Source organism: Rhinatrema bivittatum, chromosome 16, assembly GCF_901001135.1.
Source record: "Rhinatrema bivittatum chromosome 16, aRhiBiv1.1, whole genome shotgun sequence".
NCBI classification, from domain to species: Eukaryota; Metazoa; Chordata; class Amphibia; order Gymnophiona; family Rhinatrematidae; genus Rhinatrema; species Rhinatrema bivittatum.
Genome location: NC_042630.1, coordinates 4,936,448 through 4,959,418, shown reverse-complemented (window position 1 = coordinate 4,959,418; position 22,971 = coordinate 4,936,448). Strand labels below are relative to the sequence as shown.

Sequence of the window (22,971 nt, the reverse complement as noted above, 5' to 3'; positions counted from 1 at the left end):
AGGTATGCTGGGTAGGGAAGGGGAGAGGGAAGAGCAGAGAGAGTTGAGCAGGGGAGAGAGGGAGAACGGGAAGAGGATGCAGGAGTGGGGGATGTCAGGAATGTTGGACAGGGATAGGAGCATGTGAAGGGATGAGTAAGGAGTTGGGAGAGGTGAGACTGGGTACAAGGGTCATCCTAGGTCAGTTTTGAGAATTTGCATTTCTTCTCTCTTTGAACGTTTTTAGTGTAGGGGAAATATATTTCTGTTTCTAGTTCTCCACTTTTGCACTGCATGCAGAAGGTCTTTCAGTTTTTGTTTCCACATTTGTAATTTGTGGTCTTTTATTCTATATTTGTCTGTGTTCAGTATGTATGTGGCTGAGATGAGGTACTTTACTAGCATGTAAGGATTCGTATCAGCCTTATTTGCTGTATTTTCTCCATATGATATTGCACTGGTGCTGCCTTTTCATGGGCAGGGCTATTGCTGTTTCATTTCTTGGAGTTAGTGCTGCTGAGGTAAGGCAGGTCTGTCTGTATTCTGTATGTGTGTGACTGAGATGAGGTGCTTTATTAAAGGTGTGTATCAGCCTTATTTGCTGTATTTTCTCCATATGATATTGCACTGTGGATAACTGCTGCCTTTTCATGGGCAGGGCTATTGCTGTTTCATTTCTTGGAGTTAGTGCTGCTGAGGTAAGGCAGGTCTGTCTGTATTCTGTATGTATGTGACTGAGATGAGGTGCTTTATTAGAGGTGTGTATCAGCCTTATTTGCTGTATTTTCTCCATATGATATTGCACTGGTGCTGCCTTTCATGGGCAGGGCTATTGCTGTTTCATTTCTTGGAGTTAGTGCTGCTGAGGTAAGGCAGGTCTGTCTGTATTCTGTATGTATGTGACTGAGATGAGGTACTTTATTAGAGGTGTATCAGCCTTATTTGCTGTATTTTCTCCATATGATATTGCACTGGTGCTGCCTTTTCATGGGCAGGGCTATTGCTGTTTCATTTCTTGGAGTTAGTGCTGCTGAGGTAAGGCAGGTCTTCTGTGCTCTGTATGTATGTGAGTGAGATGAGGTACTTTATTAGAGGTGTGTATCAGCCTTATTTGCTGTATTTTCTCCATATGATATTGCACTGGTGCTGCCTTTTCATGGGCAGGGATACTGCTGTTTCATTTCTTGGAGTTAGTGCTGCTGAGGTAAGGCAGGTCTGTCTGTATTCTGTATGTATGTGACTGAGATGAGGTACTTTATTAGAGGTGTGTATCAGCCTTATTTGCTGTATTTTCTCCATATGATATTGCACTGGTGCTGCCTTTTCATGGGCAGGGCTATTGCTGTTTCATTTCTTGGAGTTAGTGCTGCTGAGGTAAGGCAGGTCTTTCTGTATTCTGTATGTATGTGACTGAGATGAGGTACTTTATTACAGGTGTGTATCAGCCTTATTTGCTGTATTTTCTCCATATGATATTGCACTGGTGCTGCCTTTTCATGGGCAGGGCTATTGCTGTTTCATTTCTTGGAGTTAGTGCTGCTGAGGTAAGGCGGGTCTGTCTGTGCTCGTGTGGATGTGACTGAGATGAGGTGCTTTATTAGAGGTGTGTATCAGCCTTATTTGCTGTATTTTCTCCATATGATATTGCACTGGTGGATAACTGCTGCCTTTTCATGGGCAGGGATACGCTGTTTCATTTCTTGGAGTTAGTGCTGCTGAGGTAAGGCAGGTCTGTCTGTATTCTGTATGTATATGACTGAGATGAGGTACTTTATTAGAGGTGTGTATCAGCCTTATTTGCTGTATTTTCTCCATATGATATTGCACTGGTGCTGCCTTTTCATGGGCAGGGCTATTGCTGCTTCATTTCTTGGAGTTAGTGCTGCTGAGGTAAGGCAGGTCTGTCTGTATTCTGTATGTGTGTGACTGAGATGAGGTGATTATTAAAGGTGTGTATCAGCCTTATTTGCTGTATTTTCTCCATATGATATTGCACTGGTGCTGCCTTTTCATGGGCAGGGCTATTGCTGTTTCATTTCTTGGAGTTAGTGCTGAGGTAAGGCAGGTCTTTCTGTGCTCTGTATGTATGTGAGTGAGATGAGGTACTTTATTAGAGGTGTGTATCAGCCTTATTTGCTGTATTTTCTCCATATGATATTGCACTGGTGGATAACTGCTGCCTTTTCATGGGCAGGGATACTGCTGTTTCATTTCTTGGAGTTAGTGCTGCTGAGGTAAGGCAGGTCTGTATGTATGTGACTGAGATGAGGTACTTTATTAGAGGTGTGTATCAGCCTTATTTGCTGTATTTTCTCCATATGATATTGCACTGGTGCTGCCTTTTCATGGGCAGGGCTCCTGCTGTTTCATTTCTTGGAGTTAGTGCTGCTGAGGTAAGGCAGGTCTGTCTGTGCTCTGTGTGGATGTGACTGAGATGAGGTGCTTTATTAGAGGTGTGTATCAGCCTTATTTGCTGTATTTTCTCCATATGATATTGCACTGGTGCTGCCTTTTCATGGGCAGGGCTATTGCTGTTTCATTTCTTGGAGTTAGTGCTGCTGAGGTAAGGCAGGTCTGTCTGTATTCTGTATGTATGTGACTGAGATGAGGTACTTTATTAGAGGTGTGTATCAGCCTTATTTGTTGTATTTTCTCCATATGATATTGCACTGGTGCTGCCTTTTCATGGGCAGGGCTATTGCTGTTTCATTTCTTGGAGTTAGTGCTGCTGAGGTAAGGCAGGTCTGTCTGTGCTCTGTGTGTATGTGACTGAGATGAGGTACTTTATTAGAGGTGTGTATCAGCCTTATTTGCTGTATTTTCTCCATATGATATTGCACTGGTGGATAACTGCTGCCTTTTCATGGGCAGGGCTATTGCTGTTCATTTCTTGGAGTTAGTGCTGCTGAGGTGAGGCAGGTTTGATAGAAATGTGCAGAGTGGGGTTTGTTTGTATTATTTTACAATGCACCTGGTAGTAGAGGGAGTCTGTGATGCTGTTATTGAGATGACACCTGAATCAGGATATATTTTAGTATGGTGAGTGTACAGGGAAAAGTCTTATTCTGCTCTGCACCCATTGTTAGGATGCAGGGGACTCCTGTGGATGCAGAGCCCACACATCGCCCTCCACCCCCTACCTACCTCCGTAAGAGACCTGGGAGTCTTGCTAGACCATCACCACACTTCAAACCACACATGAAGTCCTTGCTGAAAGTGGCTTTTACAAGCTCCAGATCCTTAAAAATCTCAAACCACTCCTCCACACACAGGACTTCCGTCTAGTCTTGCAGTCAACCATTTTCTCCAAATTGGACAACTGCAGCGCCCTCCTGCTAGGCCTCCCATACTCTACCATCAAACCCTTGCAAACTCTGCAAAACGCCATGGCGAGAATCCTAACCAACACCCATAAGAGAGAACATATCACACCCATTCTTATCGACCTGCACTGGCTGCACATCCCCTTCCGCATTCAATACAAAACCCTGACCATACTGCACAACATTCTCTACAAAAACAACGCCACCTGGCTCAAGGAAATGCCTCGCTTCCACTCCTCCTCCCGCCCCGCAAGATCCACCCTTGCAGGCACACTACACCCCCCCCCCCTTAAAAATCACGCACCTCTCCTCCACCAGAGAAAGAGCCTTCACCATAGCAGGCCCTGCCCTCTGGAACTCCCTCCTCCCACACCTCCGCCTCGAACCCTCCCTGCCCACCTTCAAAAAAGGCATCAAGACCTGGTTGTTCAGGCAGACAAACCCCCCTTAGACACCTGCCCCCCCCCCCCCCGGCACCTTAGCACACTATCAAAAAGATCGTTTTTGCACACAATACTCTGCTGTAAATATGTTTAATCTCTGTATTTGGTATTTTATAATCTGCTGTAAATAATGTTCTACTCACTTATGGTTACTCCTTTCTACCTTCTTTGCTGCTCTCTCCTCTTCCTCGCTGTCTATCCCCCCCCCCCCCCGCTCCCTTTTCTCTTGCCTGCTCACGCCCCCCTCCCTGTTTTTTGTAATTCCATCCTGTCTCAAGTTCATTGTGAACCGGCGTGATGTGCCCCACGAACGCCGGTATATTAAAAGCTGTTAAATAAATGATGTGTCTTGCATGTAAGCATCATCTCTCAGGTGCGTCTTGATAGAAAAAGGCTGAGAACCACTGAGCTAGCAGAGTAACTTGCATTGGAGCATTTCACTCTCTATGTGTTAATTCTCTCTGAATATTATGAATGTTATTTCATAAACCGTTGTGATCTTGATATGAAACAAGGGTATATAACATGTTAAATTTACAGCCAGAGTTTATTTATCTGTGAGGGAAGAAGACAGGATTGAGAAGGTGTCAGTCCCTAAGGAGGAAGAGGACATCGTAATATGAAATGTGTTTGATGCCATCCCTAGGAGAGCGGTTCTGGGATAGAGTTTTAGACTGGGAACGGTGTTCGGTGTCCCCTTTGGATTTAAAATTCATTCTTCACAGGAGGGAAGAGACTTACCTGTCCCTTCAGCACATTGTTTGATGCTGCGATGTTTCTTAGGAAGTTCATGGGTCTGCCTTGGGTTTTTCCTCATGTTTGCCCTTGGTCAACCCATCGCGCCCTCCTTGGGGACATTTCAGAAGGGAGCTTTGTTAATTTGAATTTCAAACTCAGAACTGACAGACCACATTGGAAACATTTCAGAGATTAAAGCATCTGTATAAAGTCAGTAAAGGTACAATGTCCTCCCTTTATACATTTCCTCCTTCCCTTATGTCCTAGAATACCTTGGCTGAATCCTGGCGTGCGGACATTATAGTGGGGGTAATTGAGGCGACATTTCAGAGATTAAAGCGTCTGTATAAAGTCAGTAAAGGTACAATGTCCTCCCTTTATACATTTCCTCCTTCCCTTATGTCCTAGAATACCTTGGCTGATCCTGGCATGCGACATTATAGTGGGGGTAACTGAGATGACATTTCAGAGATTAAAGCGTCTGTATAAAGTCAGTAAAGGTACAATGTCCTCGCTTTATCCATTTCCTCCTTCCCTTATATCCTAGAATACCTTGGCTGAATCCTGGCGAGCAGACATTATAGAGGGGGTAATTGAGGTGACATTTCGGAGATTAAAGCGTCTGTATAAAGTCAGTAAAGGTACAATGTCCTCCCTTTATACATTTCCTCCTTCCCTTATGTCCTAGAATACCTTGGCTGATTCCTGGCATGCAGACATTATAGTGGGGGTAACTGAGATGACATCTTTCTATGTAACACTGACCGGGTGCTGCCACATGACAGAGAGAGAGTTATTAGGCAGATTGTGTCAGATATGGTAAATATCAATATTCCCCAGCACCTGCCTTGGGTATTCTGGGCCGTGCCTCAGAAGTAAATGTGGGGTTTTATTTTTCATTACGAGTCGTCTTATAGCCCAAAGGTGTTATTGTATCAAAATGGTTGGGCACAGACGCTGCAAACGGCAAATTATGGAAATGACTGAATTATTGTGATTAGAATTTAAGACGTTGGATACCAAACCTAAGAAGGCAGAGGAGAGGTTTCTGAAGATTTGGGGTTCCCTCTATGAAATCATTCAGTCTCCGCAGGTTGGAGGGAGGGTTTAAGTTTCCTCTTCCCATTATTTCCCGTCCCTTATGTTCCCTAGATGCAGGCTCCATGCCTGAATGTTTTCTGCTGTCCAGGATGGGAAGTTATTTTGATGATTGCCCGGGTACTGAATATTTCTTATTTGTATTATGTGATGATGATGATGATGACAAAATACATCTGAGCTATTTATAGTTTTAACAGGGGGAGAGGGATGTGCCAGTTTCAGATTTTGCACAGAGCACCATTTACCCTGCCCTCCCCCTTCTACCCTCCGGCACCCCTTGTGTGCCTCTCCACCATCCCCTGTGCACCTCCCCACCCCCTGTGTGCCCCACAGTGCTGGCAATCTTTGCTTTCCCATGGGATCCCGGTGCATGCAGTGGAGGGGGTGGAGAGTTTTGTGGAAGGAGAGGAGGATGCAGCCGCCTGATGAAGGGGCAGGAGGGGGTGGCAGGGCTGCTAGAGGGATCTCTTGGTTTCTGCGATGCTCTGATTGCAAATTCTGCAGCAAGGAAGCGATGAGGGAAGGGAGGGGCCGCAGGTGCCATTGTTGTGGCAGGAGTGGTCAGGGGGGACGGGGGAAGGGTCCTTCTGTCTTTGAGGACCAGGAATGGCCGAAGGGGGTAGTAGGGGGGTCAGGGGAGGTGGTGCAAGCACAGCTTTTATTTTATTTTCTAATTTTGGAGGTATTATTATTATTATTTTATTATTTTTTTGTGCTACTGTAAAATCGCTCACACTAAAGACAAAACAAAGAAAATCCTAAAACAAGAAAAAAGGAAGCAGGAAAACAAAAGCTAAGTGAGATTTTACAAAGCTCTGAAGACAGGGGAAGTCTCTGCCAGCACAGGAGCTCCAGTAATTCATCTTTAAAATCCGTTTCCTTTCTCTTAGAGTCCACGGGCAGCGTCTGTAATAAGGAAGGGGTCATTACTGTCCGGCTCTCCTGGTGGAAATGATCCGTGGCCTCCTTTTCTGTGGCTTCCCCTCAGGCCACGAGCGGCTCTGGGGATCTTTACTCCTTCCCAGCTTCTTTCTGGCAAATCCAGGTATAGGTGGTGTTGCAGAAGTTAGAATAAAACCTGCCGTGACCCATTACCACGCACCGGCCCTGTTCCGTGGACCCCGATACAGAGACCCTGAGAAAGGAGGGAGAGAGACAGGACAGGGAGTCAGCACCGAGGATGCAAACGCAGGAAGTGCAGCAGCCGGATCTTAGGAAAGGTCATTGGGTCCCTGAGAGGGGGGGAGCAGAGCAGGAGGCCTGAGGGAGGAGGAGGTGAGAGCAGCAGGGGGAGCTGAGGTTTAGAAAAGGATCTGAAGGCTCGGCCCTGATTTTAGTTTGCAGCCCTAGTGTCAGCCTATGGGCAGGAGGTGGAGCTCCCATGCTGGGACCTGTAGTTGGTTTTAGGTGAAGAAAGCACTTTTTGTGTATATCAATCATGGTAATTTGGGATTAAGCCTTTTCTAGGTGCACATTATTTGGTTTGTACACATTTTATCTCCATGATATCAGCTTATAAAGAGCCCATTGGCGCTACCTTTGGCAGTGCTCAATAATAAGGGATTGACCTTTTTTAGACTGAAAATGCAGGGACATGAAATGTCCCCTCTGGCCGGGTGTAGGATGGACCCCTCCTCCCGCTGCCCCCCCCCCCCCCCCGATGCTATAGGAGGTCTGCAGAGGGGGGGGGGGGGGCCCTCATGCACCAGAGCGATCTGATTGGATGATCCCCTCCGGTGCTTTATGTGCTATAGGGGATCCCTGAAGTGAGAGGGAAACCAGAGCCATCGTAACTTAAACTGAGCTTGAAAACATCCTGGGGAGCCACTTACAGCGTTTGATTGAAGGGGGAGCCGTCCAGCCAGGTCCAGTTCCTCCCCGGTGCTGGGAGGTGAAGTCCGATCCAGTGATACCTGTCACCTATTGTACGGTGTATGAAATCCTGTGCAAACACAGAACAGAAACCTTCTGTGCATCTCACAAAGCAAACCTGAGACCCAGAAGCACCAAGCAAGGAAAATCCCACAGAGACGAGACCTGTTCAATGCACCCCTGCCCCCAGGAAAAGTAACATTCCAGCTCGGTGAGTATTAATCTTTATTTATACCCAAAGCATCCTCTCACCTCCCGTCCCATGGATGTACAGCCTCAGGTGTGCACAGAAGTGAGGAAGGCAGAGGAGGAAATTTAGATTCCCAAATTCAATTTTGTGAGGAAAATAATTCAAGTTAGATACAGAAAAAGGATTTATTTAAGGCATTATCCAAATATTCCAATCCTACTGGGAGCCTTCCTCTGACTTGCTCATCTCTCCAGGAGGAAGGGTCCAGTGGGACTCGAGAGATCACATTGGGTTTGCGTTAAACAAAATCTCTGAATCTGTAGGATACATTTGCTGGGCTGGATTTGTGCTTTCTTGCATTGTAACCCTGACCTCTTTCCTGCTTCTCCTTCACTCCCTGTCCCCTTGCAGTGCTCAGGACTCAGTGAGATCTGTGCTGTACCCCTGAGTAACCTTTCTGCCATACGCATGGCTCCTCACCTTCTCCTCCTGGTCCTGTATCACCAGGAGCTGAGAGTCCCTCTCTGCACAGTCCTCACGGCTCCTGCTCCAGTTCCTCTCAGGGTCTCTAGAGAAGTAATAGCACTTTCCCTTGTGCTGGGGCCAGTTCATGGGGCAGGGCTGAAACCCGAAGTCATTTCCAGGAAGACAAGGACACAGGGCTGCTGTGAATATTGTAAGCACATTTTATACAATCGGTTAGTCCAGAAATCAGTAAAAAGCTGCAGTGGCATTTAAAGGGGTAAGAGAGGGAGAGACTGGACAGACCAAGCTTTCTTAGCGGGGGTTGATTTAAAGTTAGGGGCAGGAGGCAGGTCACCCTGTGGTAGGAGCAGTGAGTGCATGGTGCATGCAGGTCTTTCTGGGGGCTTGAATACTTTATACGTGACTGTGTGAGAGGCTGGGTACCCGTGTATGTGGGTGGTGATTCCCCTATCGGTGGCCCCTGTAGCTCCCATCACGTGATTATTATTTTTTTTACACTGCCCAGTCGAAGAGAAGACGAGGGGCGTCTGCTGGGGTTCTCAGGCCTGCGGCGCTGCATCCAGTCAGAAAAGGTCCCGGTTCTGCAGGTAACTCCTCTCTCCCCCACAGCCCCCTACTTACAGGGAGAGGCAGGCAGGGTGGGGGCCTCTCAGGGGGAGGGCTGCATTGTATTCCTCCTCCCAGCTCTGGGGGAGGGGGGGGGGCACAGCAGAGCTCCAGGGGCTCCACAGATCTCTCTAGCAGTGACCACCTGCTCAGTACCCCAGGGAATGTAATTAACATGGCTGGGGGTGGGAGCAGGCAATGCCTCCTGGATGACGTGACTGGCAGCCACATTGGGGCTTATTCCACTACAATGGTGGCCGGTCCTCTGATGAGGTGCATTAGTGCCCCCTGTGCAGCTGTTTGCCTCCTCTGACAGCCCTGGTTCTCCCCTCTTTTCCCCCTTCCCTGCCCAGCGTGCCTCTGACCCTCTGAGATCATGTGTGAAAGAGAGCGGGAGCATGTACGAGTGAGTGAGTGAGTGTGTGTATGTGTGTGACAGAATGAATGTGGATGTGTGTGACAGAATGAATGTGGATGTGTGTGTGTGTGACACAGAGTGAGTGTGTGACAGAGTGAGTGTCTGTGTGCATGGAGAGGGACAGAGGAAAAGGTTTGTGCTACCCATCAATGCCCGCTTATAATCCATGAGAAACTGAAATGGGGAGCAGGTGAGTGGCAGGGGCCCCCTTCATAGTCCTGAGAGGCTGTGAGAGAAATTCTTGCCTGTGTGCAGCCTCTCAATTCATTATCTCCCTTTAATGCAGACACAGATGCAGCCTTTGCAGTGCCTAATCACTGTATCTAACATTTATGCTAATGAGGGGCACCATCTCTCTTCTCTCCCCTCCCCTGGCCCAGTCCTGGTCTGTGGAAATGTCCTATCCTAGCTGCAGCCCAAAGAGAAACTTGTAGGGCTAGGAGAGAGGCCTGCAAGGCTGTGTGACCCTCCCCCTCCCCCCTAACTGCAGGAACCGCACAGTAACAGTGGATTCCTTCCACCTCCGTTTGGCAGTGAGGAGCAGCGCTGCCATCCAACAGCGGCAAAGACAAGGCCCAGAAGAAAGGGGGAGGCCTGAAAGCTGTAGATGTGTATGTGTGTGAGAGAGTGCCTGCATGTATGTATGCGTCAGCCTGCATGTGGTAGTATGTAAGACCCTGCATGTGTGCATGAGAGAGTGAGTGGACATGTGTGTGACAGCCTGCTTGTTGGTGTGAGATCCTGCATGTGTATAAGAAAGCAAGAGAGCCTGCGTATGTCCAAGACTGTATGCATGAGAAAGCAAGGCAGCCTGCATGTGTCTGCGAGAGTCTGCATGTGAAAAAGACAAAGTGCCTGGGTGTGTGAGAGCAAGAGAGCCTATTATTATTATTATTATTATTATCATTATTATTTATTATTTTTTGTACCCTCTGCACTTGTTAATTGTAAACCGACATGATGCGATTTTCATCGCGAATGCCGGTATAGAAAAAACTTAAAATAAATAAAATAAATAAAAATATGTATGTGACAGCATATATGTGAGTATGAGAGAGCCCCTGTGTGTGACAGCGAGGGTATGTGAGGGTGGAGAGAGAGGATAAAGATTCTGAAGACCCTTCCCAAATCCACAACAATCTCTGGGTGACTGGAAGTCAGAAGATCCTAGGTATGGAATGCTGGATATTTTTAATCCTATTATTTTAAATTTCATGTGTCTGCTGTTTGAAATATTCAGAATTTGGGCAATATTAAAAAAAAAAAAGTGAGTCCTTTTAATTACTGAATGTTCATTGGCTGTTGCCTGCTTGACATATGTATTCTTTCTATTAGTATGGTTTTAATACTGTGAATGATGTTATATATTTCTTGACTTTATTGCTTAATGTTTTATGAGGAGTGATTATGTTTCTGCTTTTCCATTGTTGCACTGAATAATAATACAGTCAGGCTTGCTGTGCTTTCCAGAGCATGTGTGTGTGTGAATGAGAACAGTGAGTATATGTGTGAGGAAAAAGACTATTTAAACCAGTGAACATATGTGAGCCAGTCAGCATGTGTGTGAGAGAATATAAGGGAGTTTGTGCGAGAATGAATGTGTGCTAGGGTTTGTGTATGAGAGAGAGGAGAAAGTCTGGGCACATCTCCTATCCCTGACTAATCCACAACAATCTCAGGGTGACTCGAGTCTAAAGTTCCCAGGTATGGAGAGCAAGGGATTTTTTTTTTAGCTTTAGTTTTAATTGTTGGGTGTTATTTGATGTGTCTGCTGTTTGAAATATTTTATTCATGCTTGGAAACTTTAAGAATAAAATGTTATATGTTTTTAATCATTGGATGTTCTATTCATCAGCTGCTTTGAAATATTTGGGGTTTTTTTTAATGATAGTTTTACTATTATGATTGAAGGTTTATATATCTTGATTTTATTGTTTAATGAGGAATGGTGATGTTTGTTTTTCCATTGTTGCTCTGCATACGGAGTCTGTCTTGTTACGGTTTCCAATTTAGTTTGTCTGCTTGTTTCTAGTTATACCTTCTCTTTATTCTGTATTTGGTGAGGCTCTGTCTGTGTTCTGCATGTGTGACTGAGGTGATGTATTCTGCTAGCATGGAGTTTCTGTGTCAGGCTCTTCAGCTTGGCTTCTTCTGTTTACTTAATATTAGGTGTATTGGTGTTATAGGGCCTGGTGCAATATTTGCAGTGTTGTCTTTTCATAGATAGGGCTGCTGATGTTTGAGTGCTGACAATTAGTGCTGTTTTGTATGGGAAGTTTACTATATTGTAATTCAGTTTACTTAAAGCTTTCTGACAGCTGGCATGCTTTACATTACTCCCAGTACCTTGTGGCTGCAGGTGTCTTTTTTTTTTTTCCCAGAGTTTTCTGGTTCCTACCATAGCAGTGCAAGTATTTAATGCACATATTATAAGTGATATTTTTACCTTAAAATACTGAATATTCTTTCATGTGAAATCTTTCACTATAAATGCATGTTTTTAAGTTATTTATGGGACGGGTGGGGCCAGGAGTGTGTTCAGGGCTGTAAGGGTCGCCTATGACACCTACTACCCTTGCACCAGCCCTGGCTGCATAAGAGAAAGCAGGATTCCAGCTGGAGCTGGGCTGCTTTGAATTAGTGACTCCCTCCAGTCTCAGCCAGGGCTTATTTTCTCTTTATAAGCCCAGGGAACAGTGTGGATCACTTCTGGACCCCCTCCCCTGGAGTTGGTAGGCAGAGCACAGCCTGGGAACCATAAAAGCATCAAACTGTGTAGCCTGCAGTCATTGTGAATGCACTGGAGAGGTGAGAGTTGCAGAGAAGTGGAGGCAAGCTACAGGCACAGGATGGAAGGGGGTAAGCCAGGAGGAAGAGGCAAGCTACAGGCACAGGAAGGAAGGGGGTGAGCCAGGAGGAAGAGGCAAGCTACAGGCACAGGATGGAAGGGGGTAAGCCAGGAGGAAGAGGCAAGCTACAGGCACAGGAGGGAAGGAGGTAAGGCAGGAGGAAGAGGCAAGCTACAGGCACAGGAAGGAAGGGGGTGAGCCAGGAGGAAGAGGCAAGCTACAGGCACAGGAAGGAAGGGGGTAAGCCAGGAGGAAGAGGCAAGCTACAGGCACAGGATGGAAGGGGGTAAGTCAGGAGGAAGAGGCAAGCTACAGGCACAGGAGGGAAGGGGGTGAGCCAGGAGGAAGAGGCAAGCTACAGGCACAGGAAGGAAGGGGGGTAAGCCAGGAGGAAGAGGCAAGCTACAGGCACAGGAGGGAAGGGGGTAAGCCAGGAGGAAGAGGCAAGCTACAGGCACAGGAGGGAAGGAGGTAAGGCAGGAGGAAGAGGCAAGCTACAGGCACAGGAAGGAAGGGGGTAAGCCAGGAGGAAGAGGCAAGCTACAGGCACAGGAAGGAAGGACGTAAGCCAGGAGGAAGAGACAAACTACAGGCACAGGAAGGAAGGGGGTGAGCCAGGAGGAAGAGGCAAGCTACAGGCACAGGAAGGAGGTAAGCCAGGAGGAAGAGGCAAGCATCAGGCACAGGAAGGAAGGGGGTAAGGCAGGAGGAACAGGCAAGCTACAGGCACAGGAAGGAAGGGGGTAAGGCAGGAGGAAGAGGCAAGCTACAGGCACAGGAAGGAAGGGGGTAAGGCAGGAGGAAGAGGCAAGCTACAGGCACAGGAAGGAAGGGGGTAAGCCAGGAGGAAGAGGCAAGCTACAGGCACAGGAAGGAAGGGGGTAAGCCAGGAGGAAGAGGCAAGCTACAGGCACAGGAAGGAAGGGGGTAAGCCAGGAGGAAGAGGCAAGCTACAGGCACAGGAAGGAAGGGGGTAAGCCAGGAGGAAGAGGCAAGCTACAGGCACAGGAAGGAAGGAGGGTAAGCCAGGAGGAAGAGGCAAGCTACAGGCACAGGAGGGAAGGAGGTAAGCCAGGAGGAAGAGGCAAGCTACAGGCACAGGGAAGGGAAGGGGGTAAGCCAGGAGGAAGAGGCAAGCTACAGGCACGGGAGGGAAGGGGGTAAGCCAGGAGGAAGAGGCAAGCTACAGGCACGGGAGGGAAGGGGGTAAGCCAGGAGGAAGAGGCAAGCTACAGGCACGGGAGGGAAGGGGGTAAGCCAGGAGGAAGAGGCAAGCTACAGGCACGGGAGGGAAGGGGGTAAGCCAGGAGGAAGAGGCAAGCTACAGGCACGGGAAGGAAGGGGGTAAGCCAGGAGGAAGAGGCAAGCTACAGGCACGGGAAGGAAGGGGGTAAGCCAGGAGGAAGAGGCAAGCTACAGGCACGGGAAGGAAGGGGGTAAGCCAGGAGGAAGAGGCAAGCTACAGGCACGGGAAGGAAGGGGGTAAGCCAGGAGGAAGAGGAAAACTACAGGCACGGGAAGGAAGGGGGTAAGCCAGGAGGAAGAGGCAAGCTACAGGCACGGGAAGGAAGAGGGTAAGCCAGGAGGAAGAGGCAAGCTACACGCACGGGAAGGAAGAGGGTAAGCCAGGAGGAAGAGGCAAGCTACACGCACGGGAAGGAAGGGGGTAAGCCAGGAGGAAGAGGCAAGCTACAGGCACGGGAGGGAAGGGGGTAAGGCAGGAGGAAGAGGCAAGCTACAGGCACGGGAGGGAAGGGGGTAAGCCAGGAGGAAGAGGCAAGCTACAGGCACAGGAAGGAAGGGGGTAAGCCAGGAGGAAGAGGCAAACTACAGGCACAGGAAGGAAGGGGGTGAGCCAGGAGGAAGAGGCAAGCTACAGGCACAGGAAGGAGGTAAGCCAGGAGGAAGAGGCAAGCTACAGGCACAGGAAGGAAGGAGGTAAGCCAGGAGGAAGAGGCAAGCTACAGGCACAGGAAGGAAGGAGGTAAGCCAGGAGGAAGAGGCAAGCTACAGGCACAGGAAGGAAGGAGGTAAGCCAGGAGGAAGAGGCAAGCAACAGGCACAGGAAGGAAGGGGGTAAGCCAGGAGGAAGAGGCAAGCTACAGGCACAGGAAGGAAGGGGGTAAGCCAGGAGGAAGAGGCAAGCTACAGGCACAGGAAGGAAGGGGGTAAGCCAGGAGGAAGAGGCAAGCTACAGGCACAGGAAGGAAGGGGGTAAGCCAGGAGGAAGAGGAAAACTACAGGCACGGGAAGGAAGGGGGTAAGCCAGGAGGAAGAGGCAAACTACAGGCACGGGAAGGAAGGGGGTAAGCCAGGAGGAAGAGGCAAGCTACACGCACGGGAAGGAAGGGGGTAAGCCAGGAGGAAGAGGCAAGCTACAGGCACGGGAGGGAAGGGGGTAAGGCAGGAGGAAGAGGCAAGCTACAGGCACGGGAGGGAAGGGGGTAAGCCAGGAGGAAGAGGCAAGCTACAGGCACGGGAGGGAAGGGGGTGATCCAGGAGGAAGAGGCAAGCTACAGGCACGGGAGGGAAGGGGGTGATCCAGGAGGAAGAGGCAAGCTACAGGCACAGGAGGGAAGGGGGTAAGCCAGGAGGAAGAGGCAAGCTACAGGCACAGGAAGGAAGGGGGTAAGCCAGGAGGAAGAGGCAAACTACAGGCACAGGAAGGAGGTAAGCCAGGAGGAAGAGGCAAGCTACAGGCACAGGAAGGAAGGAGGTAAGCCAGGAGGAAGAGGCAAGCTACAGGCACAGGAAGGAAGGAGGTAAGCCAGGAGGAAGAGGCAAGCAACAGGCACAGGAGGGAAGGGGGTAAGCCAGGAGGAAGAGGCAAGCAACAGGCACAGGAGGGAAGGGGGTAAGCCAGGAGGAAGAGGCAAGCTACAGGCACAGGAAGGAAGGGGGTAAGTCAGGAGGAAGAGGCAAGCTACAGGCACAGGAGGGAAGGGGGTGAGCCAGGAGGAAGAGGCAAGCTACAGGCACGGGAGGGAAGGGGGTGAGGCAGGAGGAAGAGGCAAGCTACAGGCACAGGAAGGAAGGGGGTAAGCCAGGAGGAAGAGGCAAGCTACAGGCACAGGAAGGAAGGGGGTGAGCCAGGAGGAAGAGGCAAGCTACGGGCACAGGAAGGAAGGGGGTAAGCCAGGAGGAAGAGGCAAACTACAGGCACAGGAAGGAAGGACGTAAGCCAGGAGGAAGAGACAAACTACAGGCACAGGAAGGAAGGGGGTAAGCCAAGAGGAAGAGGCAAGCTATGGGCACAGGAAGGAAGGGGGTAAGCCAAGAGGAAGAGGCAAGCTACGGGCACAGGAAGGAAGGGGGTAAGTCAGGAGGAAGAGGCAAGCTACAGGCACAGGAAGGAAGGGGGTACATTGGCAAGTTAAATGTAAGACATTGATAAGACAGGCTAAGAGAGAATTTGAAAAGAAGTTGGCTGTAGAGGCAAAAACTCACAGTAAAAACTTTTTTAAATATATCCGAAGCAGAAAGCCTGTGAGGGAGTCAGTTGGACCATTAGATGATCGAGGGGTTAAAGGGGCACTTAGAGAAGATAAGGCCATCGCAGAAAGATTAAATGATTTCTGTGCTTCGGTGTTTACTGAAGAGGATGTTGGGGAGGTACCCGTAATGGTTTAAAACTAATCGGAGAAAGTTCTTTTTTACTCAACGCACAATTAAACTCTGGAATTTGTTGCCAGAGGATGTGGTTAGTGCAGTTAGTGTAGCTGTGTTTAAAAAAGGATTGGATAAGTTCTTGGAGGAGAAGTCCATTACCTGCTATTAAGTTCACTTAGAGAATAGCCACTGCCATTAGCAATGGTTACATGGAATAGACTTAGTTTTTGGGTACTTGCCAGGTTCTTGTGGCCTGTATTGGCCACTGTTGGAAACAGGATGCTGGGCTTGATGGACCCTTGGTCTGACCCAGTATGGCATTTTCTTATGTTCTTATGTTCTTTCTTATGTCTCTGTCAGCATGCAGGTAGTGCATCAGTGCCTGCTCGGGCCTATTTAGGTCAGGTTTGCTATGTGTGTGTTTTGTGTATCATACAAATCATGTAGACCCAAGAGCCTAACTGAATTACATTGTGGATACGTACAATACTGACATTTCTCTGATGTGGGATGGTTTCACCCTCTTTAATTTTGGATATCACATTGATAGTGAAAACTAAAACCACTATAGAGACCCTGGCCTGCCATGTACTCAATGTTCCCCCAGTCATAAACATTGAAGAACTCAAAACACCAGACTCTAAAACCCTCTGCAATCCAACCTTATATCTTGCAATTGAAGAAAGCCTGGGATAAGCACAGAGGATCCTCAGAGGTGGGGGAGTGAGGGGTAAAGCCTGGGATAAGCACAGAGGATCCTCAGAGGTGGGGGAGTGAGAGGTAAAGCCTGGGATAAGCACAGAGGATCCTCAGAGGTGGGGGAGTGAGGGGTAAAGCCTGGGATAAGCACAGAGGATCCTCAGAGGTGAGGGAGTGAGGGGTAAAGCCTGGGATAAGCACAGAGGATCCTCAGAGGTGAGGGAGTGAGGGGTAAAGCCTGGGATAAGCACAGAGGATCCTCAGAGGTGGGGGAGTGAGGGGTAAAGCCTGGGATAAGCACAGAGGATCCTCAGAGGTGGGGGAGTGAGGGGTAAAGCCTGGGATAAGCACAGAGGATCCTCAGAGGTGGGGGAGTGAGGGGTAAAGCCTGGGATAAGCACAGAGGATCCTCAGAGGTGGGGGAGTGGGGGGTAAAGCCTGGGATAAGCACAGAGGATCCTCAGAGGTGGGGGAGTGAGGGGTAAAGCCTGGGATAAGCACAGAGGATCCTCAGAGGTGGGGGAGTGAGGGGTAAAGCCTGGGATAAGCACAGAGGATCCTCAGAGGTGGGGGAGTGAGGGGTAAAGCCTGGGATAAGCACAGAGGATCCTCAGAGGTGGGGGAGTGAGGGGTAAAGCCTGGGATGAGCACAGAGGATCCTCAGAGGTGGGGGAGTGAGGGGTAAAGCCTGGGACGAGCACAGAGGATCCTCAGAGGTGGGGGAGTGAGGGGTAAAGCCTGGGACGAGCACAGAGGATCCTCAGAGGTGGGGGAGTGAGGGGTAAAGCCTGGGACGAGCACAGAGGATCCTCAGAGGTGGGGGAGTGAGGGGTAAAGCCTGGGACGGGCACAGAGGATCCTCAGAGGTGGGGGAGTGAGGGGTAAAGCCTGGGATGAGCACAGAGGATCCTCAGAGGTGGGGGAGTGAGGGGTAAAGCCTGGGATAAGCACAGAGGATCCTCAGAGGTGGGGGAGTGAGGGGTAAAGCTTGGGATAAGCACAGAGGATCCTCAGAGGTGGGGGAGTGAGGGGTAAAGCTTGGGATAAGCACAGAGGATCCTCAGAGGTGGGGGAGTGAGGGGTAAAGCCTGGGATAAGCACAGAGGATCCTCAGAGGTGGGGGAGTGAGGGGTAAAGCCTGGGACGGGCACAGAGGATCCTCAGAGGTGGGGGAGTGAGGGGTAAAGCCTGGGACGGGCACAGAGGATCCTCAGAGGTGGGGGAGTGAGAGGTTATGGACAGAAATAAGAAAGGAGAAAATGGAGGAGTGGGGAGATGTGGTGAGAAAAGTGGAGGAGAGAAGGGACGGTGTAAGTAGGAGAGGGGGATTAGGGTAGAGATGGAGGAAGGGAAGAAGAGAGAGAAAACAAAGGGAGAAGTGATGGGTGAGTGAGGAGGAGAGGGCCCCTGTGTGAGAAGATGGGGGGAAACAGGAAGAAGCGGAAGGAGGGGGCAGGTCCGATCACTCAGTGTCAGTGAATCCGGTTCCCTGTTCGATTCCCCTGTGGGATCTTTGCTCCCGGCTGTGCTGGCACTGAGGAAGCCGCCCAGGCAGGACTCCCAGCCCCGGGAGGGTGTACGGTGTTAGGGTCATCATTAAGGGCGACCCCTGGTGTCTCATGGGGCCAGGATCCCAACCCTGGTTCTGACTGAGCTAAAAGTAAAAGGAGAGAAGAGGAACTAACGGGGCTGAAAAAGGGGAAAATATCCCTATGAGAGCCAGAGCCGAGGAGATAAGGAAGCAGGGAAGGAGAGATCTGGAGTGAGAGAGGAGAGGGGGCGATGGGGAGCTCACCTGCTGAGGGACATGGAGAGGAATCATTCTGCCGGGTTCCCCACGCCCTTGTATCGGAGTCGTCCTGATTGCACAGGAATCCTGCTAACAAGAAGAGTGGCCTCGTGCTGTTTAAATCGTAAGCGCTGCTTTACATACACGTTAAATACATGTTACATGCATGATTTCAGGATACAGCACTTACCGAAAATTCCCACGGCAATCACGGCCAGGAGCAGAGCAACATTAAGGACCCCGCTTATTCTGAAAGCTGGACGATACCAGGGCGGGATGTGTGGCTTGGCTGGAAATACAAGGAAAAGGTTAGAGAAAGATGTCAGAGGTCACGTGATGCGGTGAGCCCTGATATTTCATCCCGGGCGCCGTCCCCACATTTTACTTACCACTTAGCTGAACCGGTGGGAAATCGGGCTTAAAGCGCAGGCAGCGTGTGCAGGATGGAGCGGAGATTCACATTTTGCCTGCTTGTTCGGTTGTGAGTAGCAGATCGGCAAAGAGAGAAAAACGTTTACCGCGTCTCACGGTATCCAAAATGGCAACCGGCAAGGAAAACGTCTCCCGAACGGAGCTGAGCTCTTCACAAGTGGCGACATTGACCGCCTCCATCGTAGCAGCTCTGAGTGGGAACTTTGATTCCCTCTCAGCGCAAATTCTTGAGACTGCGATCAGGCCGCGCATGGGTCAACGTGAGGGCAGATTGAGGGACGTGGAAGACGATTCCGTGGCCGCACAACCCAAACTTCATGAGCTGGAGCAGCAGATTAGAGAGCAAGCTGGGAAGCTGGAAGACTTAGGAATTAGAGAATAGTCGGCATTCCTGGATCCTTAAACGAGATCTGATTGCTGAGTAATCTGGAAATGTAGCTTCCTGCTTCCCTCGGGCTTAAACATTGAGCTCGCTCACCTCCTAGGAGCAGCACAGGCCAACAGAAAGGAACCACGAGTGGTAATTGTTAAATTGCTGAATTAGGATCATATTACAGGCTGACCAGAAGTGCAATGTGTTACAATTCCAAGAACACGAAATCTTGATTGTTCTGCAAAGGTATCTGCCCTCTTTTGGTGAAGAGAGAGTTTAGGTTTGCCCTGCAATATCCAGCAAGGCTGAAAACCTGGCATAACAACTCTTCAGTAGTCTGTGAGGATGTGGATTCAGACAGAAATTTCTAAATGGCGTCTCTGATTCGATTCGCTGATAAGCAGCTGATATTAAGATCCAGCCATTGTTTGCATTGTTATGATATGCGGTTTTTTTCAGTTGTTGACCTGTTGCATTGATTGTTCTCCATCTCGACCTGAGTTATGAATGTATTGACCCGTATTATGAATGCCTCCTCAAACTGTCAAACAGCCATGATCGCTGAATGTCTATTGAGAACCGTTGTGATCTTTATGAGGAATGACAGTGTATAAAAGGCTTAAATAAGTGTTAACACTATGGCGAAGGCACCTGAACACAACCAAAGGTGTCTCCAGCTCCCTATGGGAAGAGCGTGTGGTTTAATTTTGGGAGATTTGATCTTTATGAAGAACCAGGGTTTGGTTATTGATGCTAATTGCCTGGTATTGTTAAATTTAGTTGTGGGGAACCGTGCCTATAAAATGGGGATGGATTGTAGAGAAGAGGGAGGGGGAGCGACTGCAGGCCTAGTGGCTACGGTGATGATGTCCCTGATGGCCAGGTTCAGTATTAATGTGGGTGGTGGCTGTGGCTCGTACTGGGACAGCATAGCCTTCCCTCTCAATAATCAAGTCCAAAGTTTTTCAAAGTATTACCAATTATTTATTTATTTACTGATTTTATATTCCGTCATTCAGTACCCAATACAATGGGAACACAACTTAAAGAGGTGTCTTGGAATGCTGCGGGTATGGGGTCACTGATTAAAAGAGAAAAAATCACATCGCAGTTAAACAGAATGGAAAGCAATATAGTTTTTCTGCAGGAAACACATCTGTAAGAATCAGAACATGCGACATTAAGAAAGAGAGGATTATCTCAAGCTTTCTCCGCTTCTGGTTCTGTATGCGTTGTGGGGTAGCTGTCCTTATCCATAAAAGCAGCTATGCAGACCCGGAGGGCCCTTGTGTAGTAGTTAGCAGTAAATTATTCGGAAAAAAGTTGTGCTAGTTTCTGTCTATGCCCCCTTATTATGGGAGGTGTGGCTGACCCCCCAATTAGATAAGAGTGGGACCCCTGCAATGACCACTGCCCATAATACAAAGGGGGTGGGATTTCTATGTAACAATCTGAAAATCATAGATATTTGGAGAACCCTCAGTCCAGGAACTAAGGAGTTCCCCCATCATGCCAGGGCACACATGACTCGTGGTCCAGAATTCATTATATTTTAGTTTCAGAGTCTTTGTTTCCAAAAATAGCAGACACAACTATTGGCCCTTTAGAGATTTCAGACCATAGTCCGGTTATTTGTTCTCTTTCTCCATCACATATATGGTCAAATGCCTAAAACTATGAGCGAGGCTAGTATCACCAAAAATTCTCCTCATATTGCCCAATTTCATTGTCAAACCTAGACGTAAAAATGTATGCTAAATTTATAGCTAACAGGTTCAGATATATCATGCCTAGTTTGATCTCTGCGGAGCAGTCAGTTTTGTTTTTGGAAGCCATTCCAACGTCAACATACGCACGCTATTGTTGGCAATGGAGTCTAGTCTTTACTTCAAACCTATAGACCCCTAGTACTAAGTTTTGACATTGACAAAGCATTGGACAGGGTGTCCTGGAAATGTTTACGTTATGTTTTGACACAATATGGTTTTGTAGGGCATAGTTTTGAAGCTATAACTATTATATTCCAATCCAACCGCATTCGTCAATGTTAATGCGATAATTTCACTCCCATTTGTGCTGTCTCGCAGTACAAGACACGGCTGCCCACTGTCACCTCTATTGTTTATAATAACTTTAGAGCCATGTATTCAGAAATCAAAAGGTGATATGCACATTCAAGGAATGGAAAATTAGCTCTTACTGTTCGCAGACGGCATGCTGATGACTGACTCATGCAAAGCAATCCCTCCCAACAGTATTACATACTATTGAAGTAGTTGGGCATTTCTCAGGGCTGAAATTGAATCTGGGCAAATGGAAAGGATTAGATATTAGTGGTCAACTCCAGTCTCGTTGGCAACCATTTCCATGGACTTGGGCTGCAACTTCCCTTGGATGCACCCAGACCCCACACTTTATGTAGTGAATTCAGATGGCAGCTGGATGCATGGATGCATTTTCCACTATCGCTAATGGGCCGGGTGGCCCTAGTGAAGATGATTCTGCTTCCTAAACTTCTATACCTGTTTTAAATGGCTCCATTACTTATCCTTCGCAGGGATCTTCACTTGATTTTTCAGTTATTTAACAAATTCCTGTGGCGAGAGTGGAAGCCTAGGATGGCCTTATCTAAATAAATGGCTTCGAGGGATGAGAGTGGACCAGGAGTTTCCAATTTGAAATCTTATAGCTTGCAGTTTAATATCCGTGGGGGAATGGTGGGGAGGCAAGCAAAACTCTCTTTGCCTGTTTGAATAAAGCTTTCTTGCACCTTTTTTTTTTTTTTTTTTTTTATGCATTTTTCACAACATAAATTACAAGCATTTACTTGTTTTTTGGTAATTGCGGTATCAGTATTACAGAATAACCATCATAATGACAATTCAATAATAAACAAGAGAATCAAATATACTGATTACCCTAACTAAATAAAGGAAATTTTAAGAGAATCCGACTTTATCAGTAAAAGATGGAAAAATTCAGCAATATTTTCTATATAGGTAATTAAACAATAAAGAAGGTACAATGATACCCTATCTACTTTTCTTACCTAATTCCCCAGAAGACCTTTCAATTGCTCAGCTCCATAAAGGAATAATCCTTCCCTTCCAATTTAACTATACATCTGCATGGGTATTTTAACAGAAAAAAGCCCCCCTTGTCTACAACCTCCTTTTTTAAAGCTAGAAATGTTTTCCTACGTAATTGTGTATTTCTTATTAAGTCGGGAAAGATCCATATTCTTTGCCCATAGAATGTTTTAATTCTGTTACAGAAAAAAAATTTCATAATATTCTCTTTGTCTGTTATAAAGGCAAAATGGATTAACAGCGTGCTTCTATTTCTAACTTCTATTTCCTCCTGTGATTTGTTTAACAAACCTGAAACATCTAAAGATTCTTGAATACCTTGTTCTTGATCAGCTATTTTTCCCCCTTCTTTTTCCACATATTTATTCTGTCTTTGATCGCCATTTTCTCGGTCGTTTTTCCTCATCCCAACATAAAAAGCCCTAATTATCACTGGGTAAGACTGGTCTGGAATTTTTAAAATCTGTGTTAAATAAGATTTAAATAATTCAACCGTTTTATTATAGGAAAATTAGTTACACTCAAATTGAGAGTTCTAATTGAATTCTCTACATTTTCCACCCTTTTTTGGATTTCCATTTCACTCTTTATCTGATAACCTTGAACTTTTTCTATATTTACTAAACGATTATCTAACTCATTGATCTTTTTTTGTTGATCCTCTGTCTTCCCTATATTCTCCTTTAATGAAATGTTAACCTGTTTCACTTGATCAGTTAAGTTGACAATTAAACCATCCAGCTTTACCATATAATACCACAATGATTCCAGCGTTATATTACTTGGTTTTAAAGTCACAGATTTAGTTAAATCTGATGTCTTGGGCTTTGGTGTACTAGTCTCTCTAGCTTTTACTTGAAGATCTCCAATTTCACTAATTTGGGGTTGTAGAACCACCGGGGGATCTAATTCGGTATTTGATATTCCTTGTATCCCATCTTGTATACTCTCTTGACTTCCAATGTCCTCTGGAGA

The 22,971-nt window shown here is 47.6% G+C and overlaps 1 protein-coding gene across 1 annotated transcript; it reads right to left on the bottom strand.

Moving 5' to 3' along the window:
- Positions 1-6,269: 6,269 nt before the first annotated feature.
- LOC115078758 (killer cell lectin-like receptor subfamily B member 1B allele C) lies at positions 6,270-8,271 on the bottom strand. Its single transcript, XM_029581774.1, has 3 exons — positions 8,127-8,271; positions 7,417-7,526; positions 6,270-6,719 (listed from the first exon to the last, which is right to left on the bottom strand). The coding sequence occupies exons 1-3, from the start codon at positions 8,256-8,258 to the stop codon at positions 6,596-6,598; spliced, it is 366 nt and encodes a 121-aa protein (XP_029437634.1). The 5' UTR covers positions 8,259-8,271; the 3' UTR covers positions 6,270-6,595.
- Between the last annotated feature and the right edge of the window lie 14,700 nt (positions 8,272-22,971).

What these genes read in the sequence shown, in the direction of transcription:
- LOC115078758 (XM_029581774.1), bottom strand. Translation starts at nt 8,258, where the DNA reads ATGAACTGGCCCCAGCACAAGGGAAAGTGCTATTACTTCTCTAGAGAC. An exon ending in TACAGGACCAGGAGGAGAAG is followed by an intron (nt 7,527 to 8,126) that starts GTGAGGAGCCAT and finishes GTGTTTGCACAG; the next exon opens with GATTTCATACACCGTACAAT. An exon ending in TCCCCCTTCAATCAAACGCT is followed by an intron (nt 6,720 to 7,416) that starts GTAAGTGGCTCC and finishes CTCCTTTCTCAG; the next exon opens with GGTCTCTGTATCGGGGTCCA.